Source organism: Cebus imitator, unplaced genomic scaffold (assembly GCF_001604975.1).
Source record: "Cebus imitator isolate Cc_AM_T3 unplaced genomic scaffold, Cebus_imitator-1.0 Scaffold25, whole genome shotgun sequence".
NCBI classification, from domain to species: Eukaryota; Metazoa; Chordata; class Mammalia; order Primates; family Cebidae; genus Cebus; species Cebus imitator.
This window is the reverse complement of record NW_016107340.1, coordinates 10,828,021-10,837,983: the sequence shown is the minus strand read 5'-3', so window position 1 is coordinate 10,837,983 and position 9,963 is coordinate 10,828,021. Positions and strand designations below refer to the sequence as shown.

Genomic DNA, 9,963 nt, shown 5'->3' with positions numbered 1-9,963 from the left:
GTGGTGGCACATGCTGGTAATCCCAGCTACTCAGGAGGCTGAGGCAGGAGAATCACTTGAATCCTGGAGGCAGAGGTTACAGTGAGCTGAGATTGCACCACTGTACTCCAGCCTGGGCAACAGAGTAAAACTCTGTCTCAAAAAAAAAAAAAAAAGAATTTACATAGGCTGACATTCATAGAGACAAAAGTAGATTAGTGGTTACCTGGGGCTGGGGGTAGATGGGGATTAACTATAAATGAGATAAGGGATCTTATTGGGGAGGATGAAAGGAATTTATGGTGAGAGATGTAACACTCTGTAAAGTTATTAAAAATCTTTGAATTATACACTTGAAATAGGTGAATTTTATGGTATGTAAAATATATCTTAAGTTGTTTTTAGAGAGATAGGTCGGGATTCCTCATGAATACAGAAAGCCTAGAATATTATTAAACTTTGCTTTTAAAACTAGATGAGATGGGAGTTCAGAATCATCAGCGCTGCGAGTGCCCTTAAAATGCTTCTGGTCTATCCTCCCATTTTATATAGAGAAAAACTAAGGCCCATAGAGGTTAGGAGGTTAAGTAACCTTTCTGAGATTGTGTAAGGGGATTGTATTGCTGGAGCCTCCTTTCAGGCTTCCCTGCACCATTCCAGCAACCCTGACGACCCCGGTGCAAAGACTCTTCCTCTGGACTCATGGAAAAATATAAGCACCTTTACAATGTTCACTTATGAATATGACAATTGAAATACCCAAGACTGCTCAGTGTGTGTTTTCAGGTTAGTGGATCTGTGCTGTCTAATGCGGTGGCATTAGACAGCTACCAGCCATGTGTAGCTACTGCATGTGACTAGTCCAAATTAGTACATGCTCTAACTGTAAAATAAACACAGATTTTGAGTACTTGGTATGAAGAATGTAAACTCGTTAGTAATTTCTATACTGATTACATATTGAAATATTTTAGATATATTGGGTTAAATGAAATATATTAACATAAAATGAGATGTGAATTCTATATACCTTCAAACTGTCACTTTGCCAGACTTTAAAACTGCCTCATTGTGTTAACTTTTACAGGTGTGAAAAGAATGATCCCTAAAAGTTCAATCATAATTGAACATAATTTTAATTCATTGTGAACATACACATATTCTTATAACTGATAAAATAGGAAACTTGAGAGATACTTTGGTCCATTTCCTTGATTGTTCTGATGAAGCCCAAAAAGAGTAAACTGCTTAAGGTAACATGGGGACTTTGTGTCAGAGCATTCAGATGAGGCCTAAGAATGCCCTGCATTCCTTCTAATATAGGGTGATAGATGATTTTTAAAAATGTATAAAGCATCTAAAGGCTGCACCTAGAATAAGACTGAATTAATGATTTTTTAAATTTACATAAAGGCTTTTTTCTTAAACTAGGAAAACCTCTGCATGTTATCTTCAATCAAACTAAGAGACAAGAAACACGTCTCTATTTTGGAAGGGAAATGGATGACTCCTATTCCTTTCATTATTGCTTTGAAAGAAGCTGGACTGAATATCTTCCCTACTAGATACTCTCATTTTTATGTTATTATAAACAATAAGGTAAGAATGAACCTTTCCAAATTTAATGCGGCAGACATTTAAAATGTTAGCAAGTATTAAATGTTATATAATATTATATAACCGTTTTATATATTCACTTATACAGTATTATACTTAGAAATAGATGAAAAGACCAGAAATCCAGGGTTCTCTTAAGTTTAATAATTTTCCCTAAGCAAATAAGGCTGTAATCTTCATATTGACAAATGGAACATATCCACAGGTGATCAGTTTAATGCAAAGGTAGTTTAAGCAATTCTCATTCTGTATACTTTTTTTCCATTACTGGATATTATGTAAGATTTCTTAAAAGAGTAAATATCTCTGCACTTTCCCAAACATGGTAAGTTAGGCAAAATTAAAAATACAAGGTCCACTAATGTACAAAGCCCACTTCCTTTAGTTTTTTGGCAGAGCCTCCATGTCTATGTACTGGAACTTCATGTTCCTCATAAGGCTTTACTCCAGTAGGATCCTTCCAAGTTAAACTGTGAGCTTCTTGAGGATGGGGCTCATTTCTTAATCAACTTTCATCCTTCTAGCATCTAGCATAGTCCTAGAATATAGTAGATGGTTAGTAAACATTTGTGATATACAAAGACACAAAGTAACTTCTAATCATGAAAAGTATATGTGTAGGCAGAAGAGTTCTATATTCAAGAAGATTAATGAATGTATCAAAAGATGACAATATAAGTAGGTATTTGTATAACATTTAGAAATAAGTGTATGTATATATACGCATAGGAAAAAACCCTTGGTTTTAGTAACTCAAATTGCCTGTTACTCTACAATGTTGAATATAGTGTTCTCTCATGCTTTCAGAATATTCTATGCAAGGAAATATTTTTTTCTGAACACCTACATGCTAGGCACTATTTTAGATGATTAGAATACATCAATGAATGAAACAAAGGTCCTTACCTTTGTTTTCCTTCAGAGTCGAAGGAAAAAAAATTAAAAAATAAATGATTAGTATGTTAAGGTGAAAAGGCTATGGAGAAAAGAAAAGGTAGATCAGGAATAATGGGGTTGAGGCCATATGACGCCCATGTTAAATAGGTGTCAGGGAGGGCAGCTCTGTGAGAGAGAACACTTGAGCGAAACTCACAGGTGGGGACTTTAGCCACATGCATATCTGGGGAAGCAGCTTCCAGGTAAACAACTGGAGCAAGAGCCCTGCGGGAGTGGCCTGGTGTGCTAGAGGTTTGGAGGAACACCAAGGAAGCCATGGGGCTGGAACTGAGAGAACAAAGGGAGAAGAAAAAGAGATCAGCAGTCAGGAGTAGGGATGCCAGAGAGCCTTGCAAGTCGTTAACTTTGGATTCTATTCTCAGAGAAAGGGGAAGCTATTGCCCAGTGCTGAGAGGAGTCATGCACTCTGACTTAAAATTGTAAGTGGATCCTTCTGTGTTGAGAATAGATCGAAGGAGGCCAAAGATGGAGGTAGATTTGGAAGGCTCAAAGATCAATTCTATTTGTTTATATATTGACAGGTTCCTTTGGTAGAAGTGAAAGCTTATCGACAGATGGCCCTACTAAGTTCTGCTTTTGCATTTGGTTGGAGCAAGTGGAACCTACTATGTAATTCTACAAAAGTTGTATTTAAGGTATAATATGTAAAAACCCATAAAACTACTTTGTCCTCCAAAAGAAGATAAAGTACTCAAAGACTAAATGAATGTAGACTATGGCTTCCCCTCTTAGAAAGGTTAAAAAAAAATTAACATTCAATATGGCGTTTTAAAATTTCAAGATTTTTTTTGGTCAAAAATATAAATCCAAACTATATAAAGTTTACGCCTTTGTTGCCCATTATGGTATCAATAATGGACTTCAAACCAGGCCAGAGTCTTTGTATCTCTGCAAATTGACTCCAGAACAAATGGAAGCCTTGCTGGGTGCAGTGGCTCACACCTGTAATCCAGCCACTTGGGAAACTGAGGTGGAAGGATCGCTTGAACCCGGGAGTTTGAGGCTGAAGTGAGCTATGATCACACCAACTGTACCCCAGCCTGCACAACAGAGTGAGGCCCCCATCTCTTAAAAAAAAAAAAAGAACAAACAGAAGCTTTTAACATGAATATGTCTGTGACTTGTAAGCCCTCTCCTTTGAGAAGGTTAGTCCTCCAACTTAACTTTCTGATGCCTTCTTATTATCAGATAGTAGTAAGTATATTTTATCAAATTCCAAAAGCTGACTGATGAATGCTTTGGCCTAAACAAACAACCATATTTGTTTTTCTTGTTTGTTGTGTTTCCCCCACTCAAAGCTCCTTGAGGGCAGGGCTTTTTTGTTGCGGTTGTTATTTATATATGCTGTATGTCTATATTTTTTCTGTGTTTTCTTTCCCTGTTACATCACCAGAACTTAGAACAGTACCTCACACATGACAGGCACTAAATATTTGTTGCATGAATTAATACAGGTGGATAAGCTCCATAATCACCAAAATATAGTGTCATGGTTTTTCAATACCCAATAATGGAATACTGTACTTACATTGTTTCTTTTAACCTTTGCAATTTGGGGGATAAATTGAACCCTTCAATTAATAATCTACTTCCAAAATGTTGAATAGAAGAGGAATTATTAACAAGTTGCTTGAATTTCCTTTATTTTTTTTAGGTGAGGGAACACCTTACTGAAGAATGTACTGAGACTCCTAATTGGGCCATTTTAATGTTTAGTGGTGACAGGGCACAAAGACTTAAGATCACGGAAGAGAGTGAGGCATTTTCTGAAGCACTTAAAGAAGAAACTGAGTTTCATTCTACTTTATATCACATGCTGAAGGATTGTGCTTCTAAGGAAGCAATGGAGAAAGTCAGGAGTTCCAACTGTCAGTTTGTCAACTCTGTGTGCCACATGCTGCTCTCTACCAGATTGCTCAGCTATTCCTAACCGCCGCTTACGAACTGTGTTCAGTATGAAGAACCAAGCATGGTGAAAGACACTCAGGTGGTTCTGCAACAGAATGTAATGAGTGAGTTAATCCATTTCAAATAGACTATTAAAATTTTCTAATCAGCATTTTCTATTCATTTTATTTTAAACAAAGTATTTTTTTTCTTTTGAATAGTTGGCCTGATGAGAATTTTAACTTTCACTCTATGAAGATTTAAATGATTCTTTATTTCAGTAAAATTTAACAAACAATATATAATATTTCTTCCTTAAAAAGCTCATTCAAAGATCATAGACTTCTTCCCCGTTGTATTTTAGTTGGGGAGATAAAGGCAAAAAGAGGAAATGTAAGCTTTCTTACAGTCATTCTGAGAACCTCTGGTTTCATGCTTTACTTTCCCAGCTAAAAGTTACTAATTTACAAAGTTCAGATACTGAAACTTCAAAATCAAGATCCATTTATTAGGATGTCCTGCTGTCACACTGGTGGTGGCCCATTGTGTCGGAGTCTGGTAAATGGCCACAAGATATGTTCTAGGGACGTCCATGAGTCCTCTTCCTGTGTGGGAGCAGCATCCACAGACTTCTGGAAGAATCGGCCTGTGAAGAAGCTCATCAAAGCTGCAAACAGTACAATGAATGCAAGAGAAAGCCAGACGGCCTTATTAGCCTTTCTGATGGAGGACTTGAGATGTGTTGCCCAGGAAGCTATCGTATCATAACTATAAGGAAAACAAACAGGATTTGGTAATCAGTAATTTGTCATTAGAAACATTCCTTTTGCTAACAACACCAGTCAAGTGATCTGCCCTTCAATCTACATATTATGATTTATCATTTTGGTTTTGGAAACAATCTGCCTTCCACTCTTTGTAATTATTAGGATTAAAGAAATGATGTGCTATGATGAGAATCTGAAAATTATGTGTTATAGGCATTATCTTCCAGCAAGTACATACAAGTATCTCATTCTTTGAGCAAGGTAAGGCAACATATTCCTACAGTGGAAACAAAAATGTTATTTGCTGGGTAGAGGGGAGTGTATGTGTATGTACTTGTGTATGTATATAATATTCCTCCTTTATTCTTGTGGGTATGCACCACGACCTCCAGTGGATGCCTGAAGCTGAAAATAGTACTAAACCCTATATATACTGTTTTTTCCTATGGATACATGCCTATAATAAAATTGATTTTATGAATTAGGCACAGTAAAGATGAACAGTAACATAGAATAATTTATAACAGTATGTTACAGTAAAAGTTATGTGAATGTCATCTGTTTCTCAAAATATTTTACTATATTCACCTATTTTTGGATTGCAAAAGTGAAACCACAGGTAAAGGAGGACTAAAATTTAAACTCCATTTGTTTTAAAAACATCCACCAATAATATGTATTACACCATTTAAGTCTTTGAAAAATAGTTAACCCTGTGCTAGATACTACTAAGATTTTACATTTGCTAATTCATTTAATCATAACACCAACACAATGACATGGGTACTATTAGCATCTTTATACAGAAATTGTTACACAAAAATGGATGAACTTGCCCAGGTTACACAGCTTGTTAGAGGGCTGGAATTCGAACCTAGGCTGTCTGGTTTTGGAGTCAAGTTCCTATAAACTCTCCTGCCGCCTTTGTAACATAGGTTCAAGGAAAACTAGACATACTAAATGTGTTATTCATATTAAATGTAGCAATTTGGCATCTCTTTTAGTAATTTGGTTAAGATTAATACTGTCAGCCCTGCCTCATCCTTTCCCATCCTACTAAAATGGTAGAATTTTCAAGTAGATAACTTACACTGAAGAGGCATCCCGCCTTGATGGATGATTTTTCTTTTCAGAAAGACTTGGCTTCCTTGTCCTTTCTACTATTTCTTCTCCAGGTGGCTCTGAGTCATCTTTAGTTCTGTAAGTAAATATTGTTTTTAATATTTGAAACTAAGGACATGCTATAATTATTCATGAAATACTGGTAATCTTACTGTAACTCAAGAGGCTTACAAATATTTGTTCTGTTTTGGGGAAACTCAATAAATATCTAACTCTAGAAGTCAAATCACCAAATTTATAATTAAAACATTTATAGAAATTTAATTTAAAAATAGCTTCCTATATTTAGAAAAATAATGTTTGTGTAGAAAGTTTAGCCAAATATATATAAAAAAGGGGAAATTTAAAAAGAACATACAGAAGTTAGTCTCACCGCTCATCATTAACCAATGTTATTACTATGATTTCTTTCTCTGCATATAGATATGGTGTGCATATTTAACCATACTTTATTAAACATTTTAATCTCAGCACTTTGAGAGGCCAAGGAGGGGGATTCCTCCCAAGGTTCTCAGGACTCCAGGGATTGCTGGAGCCCTGGAGTTGGAGGCTGCAGTGACCTATGGTTGCACCACTGCACTCCAGCCTAGGCAACAGAGTCAGAATCTGTCTCAAAGAAAACTATATGTATGTGTATATATTCTACACACCCATGTTTATATATTATTCATATTTATATAATATATATTATATAAATGTGTATACACATGTAAATGTGTATACATATATTTTATATAATATGTAAACGTAATACATTTTATATGTGTACATATATAAATGTGTGTGTGTGCGTGTGTATATATGTATATATATACACACACACACACACCTTTTTAAGAGACAGAGTCTGACTCTGTTGCCTAAGCTGGAGTGCAGTATATATAAATATATGCTATATATACACATATTTATATATATACACTTATATATTTACAAAGTTTATAATATAAAAATGTGTGTATATATTCTATATGTATATACAGTATATAATAAATATATATGTATATGTGTATATATTATAAATAGGTATAATATATATTTCATATATGGGTGTGTGTATAACAAATGTGGACACCATATTTCTTTTAAATTTTTATTTAAATCTTTTCTCATTATTTTATTCCTTTCTCTGTATGATTTCTAATCAGTGCTCACTTGGACTATCATCAGAGTTCATTTGTTTTCTCTGAAAATCTTAATTTAAAAAGCATTTTTGAAAATATTCTCAATGAAAAGTTAGTTAAATTAATATTCAGTGAACTGGGAAATAGCAAGTGGATTGACTGTATTTGAAATCAAATTATATTATTTAAAGAGGTGTTCTTACACCTAAATAAAACATAATTGTTCCACTATATTTGCTGATGAGTTCCTAGTTGGATTTGAATTTTGAAATCTCAAGCTCTTAATACCCTGAGAATTGTCAAAGAGAAATGTGTCTCAAAGATTTATTTTCATTCAAACATCTGTAGGAAATACATATGATAGACTTTAGTTTTTAAAGAAAACAAGGTCCAAAAGCCAGAATAAATTGCATTTCTGTAAGATTCTCAAGGTTTCAGTCTTTTGTTTACAAAGACTTCCTTAGTAGAAATCATATCATACTAACACAAAGCAAAAACTAGATTATCTTTTGAAAGAGACTCTTGAACTGACTTTTTTTTTTCCAACCAGCTCAAAAAGATTCATTATGTTAATTCTAAATCTGAAAAGACTTTGTAACACATGCAATAGGCTCCCAGAACTTAAAAACTCCGAGGGGTTGCACCATGTTGTGCTCAACTTATCTTTATATTCCTTAGAAGTGAGCAGAGTGTCCATCACATGGTAAGCACTCATGAAAATACATAAAATAAACATAAAATCATTTCCATAAGATCTGTCATTTTTAACAGATGTAAAACTGAGACCAAGTAAGCTTAGGCAGTTTTTCCAATGTCACCCAAGGACTCAGAGGTAGCATTTCTGCATATCCTCCTTCTTGCCCTCTACTTTACTCTATAGAAGTATATTTGTTTCATTTACTATATACAGAGATAGCAATACAGAATTTCATGTTTCCTCTACTCTTCATTTACATAAATGGAAGATAGATGCACATACATGTTATATATCTGCCTGTATGTTATATAATACATGCGTTATATATCTCATGTCTTTAAAAATATATAAATAGATGGACATTTTACTTCTGTTGCTCTTTATTGACCTTTCCCCATTATGGACAGACACCTGGACAGGAAAAAAAATTACCTTCACAAATATGGCAAATTCCAGGGTCTTTTCTAACGTAAGTCCTCAAACTTTGCCATTCTGAGAGCTACGAGAGTGAATGTATTATTGTGCTTTACAGTTTATAAAAATTTTTTACAGTGAATTATCTTTTTAATGATACAGCATTATTTTATCTCCATGGAGTAAAAGTTATTCCCATTGTTTATGCCCCAGTTTATGTCAGGTTAATAAACACACTGAGCTTCACCTACTTTAGTTCACATTTTTCTTCTTCAGCATCTGCCCAGGAATAGGTGCTAATAAATCGAGGTAATGAGGGACGGTGTTCACTCTGCTTTGACCCCAAAATACGCCTAAATAAAGATGATTATAGCCACTTGTCAAATCAAATACATCTGTAGCCATTATCAGTTTTATTTCCTACTGCTTACATAAATACAAAATTATATGTCCTATTTTTTTTTCTTGGCACATTCACAGATCATAATAAAAAACTTCATAATTATATACCAATTTGTCTAATTATTCTGTTTACACTTTGTACAAATCAAATGTTACTATATTACTTAATTCGAGCACTCATTTAGTTTGGCCAAAGTTTAAAATAGTAAGGTTTCCAAAGAGGAACCATAAAATTACACTTACCAACTGCTTGACCTCCTACTGAATTGGTCATTATTTTCCATCCCAGCCACCTTTAGAAGTTCAAGTGTTAAAAGAAATGATAAAATACACGTTTATATTTTCTATTTTATAATACACTTTTATATTTCATATTTTCATATGAAAATGAATTAAATATAATACACGTTTATATTTCATATTTTCATATGAAAGTGAATTTCCCCTTGACTAAGAATACTTAGGAATTATCTTACCATTCCTGCAGTTCCAATATTTCTGGGTAAAGAGGCAATAGTCACTCTTCGAAGAGAAGATGGCTAGCAGAAGGAGAAAAACGTACATTTAGATAACTCTCAATAATTCATCATTGTATGCAATACCAGTGAATATCCTTGTACATGCACATCCATGTACTTGACCACTGCTAAGTTAAACAGTAGACATAACTTAAAAGGACCCTCTTGTGGACAAATTGTTTTCCAGAAATATTTTACCAATTTATATTCCACCTAATTCAATGTTGGATTATTATAATTTATGCCAATAAAACAAATATAAGATTCCTTGTTTGGGTTTGCAATTATTTGACTTCTATTGAACATTGCTTTTTTATGTTAAATAATCATGTATATATCTTCTCTGGGAACCACCCGTTTATGTTTACTATCTTTGTTCTGTATTAATTATTGTTTATGTTGTATTTGGCCTATGTTGAATCTTCATATTTCTGGCAGAAAACTTTTTATTGTTAATCCAGCCAAATCTATTTGTCTCT

At 34.0% G+C, this 9,963-nt stretch overlaps 2 protein-coding genes across 26 annotated transcripts in view; one reads left to right on the top strand and one right to left on the bottom strand.

Annotated features, from left to right (window-relative positions):
* The window catches only part of CFAP94 (cilia and flagella associated protein 94), a 108,287-nt gene extending 103,675 nt beyond the window's left edge, over window positions 1-4,612 (top strand). For 4 of the 5 annotated variants that reach the window (XM_037736508.1, XM_037736507.1, XM_037736510.1 and 1 more), the window contains 3 exons: window positions 1,409-1,578; window positions 3,075-3,188; window positions 4,208-4,612. In XM_037736508.1, the coding sequence (XP_037592436.1) occupies window positions 1,409-1,578; window positions 3,075-3,188; window positions 4,208-4,483 (560 nt within the window). In that variant the 3' untranslated portion in view covers window positions 4,484-4,612. The remainder of the gene's footprint in view (window positions 1-1,408; window positions 1,579-3,074; window positions 3,189-4,207) is intronic. The other variant, XM_037736511.1, reaches the window with a different exon arrangement.
* Window positions 4,613-4,693: 81 nt separating this feature from the next.
* Window positions 4,694-9,963, bottom strand: part of IRAG2 (inositol 1,4,5-triphosphate receptor associated 2) — a 58,714-nt gene continuing 53,444 nt past the window's right edge. For 20 of the 21 annotated variants that reach the window (XM_037736515.1, XM_037736513.1, XM_037736512.1 and 17 more), the window contains 5 exons: window positions 9,443-9,505; window positions 9,210-9,259; window positions 8,816-8,917; window positions 6,298-6,405; window positions 4,694-5,208 (listed from right to left, as the gene is read on the bottom strand). In XM_037736515.1, the coding sequence (XP_037592443.1) occupies window positions 4,965-5,208; window positions 6,298-6,405; window positions 8,816-8,917; window positions 9,210-9,259; window positions 9,443-9,505 (567 nt within the window). In that variant the 3' untranslated portion in view covers window positions 4,694-4,964. The remainder of the gene's footprint in view (window positions 5,209-6,297; window positions 6,406-8,815; window positions 8,918-9,209; window positions 9,260-9,442; window positions 9,506-9,963) is intronic. The other variant, XM_037736518.1, reaches the window with a different exon arrangement.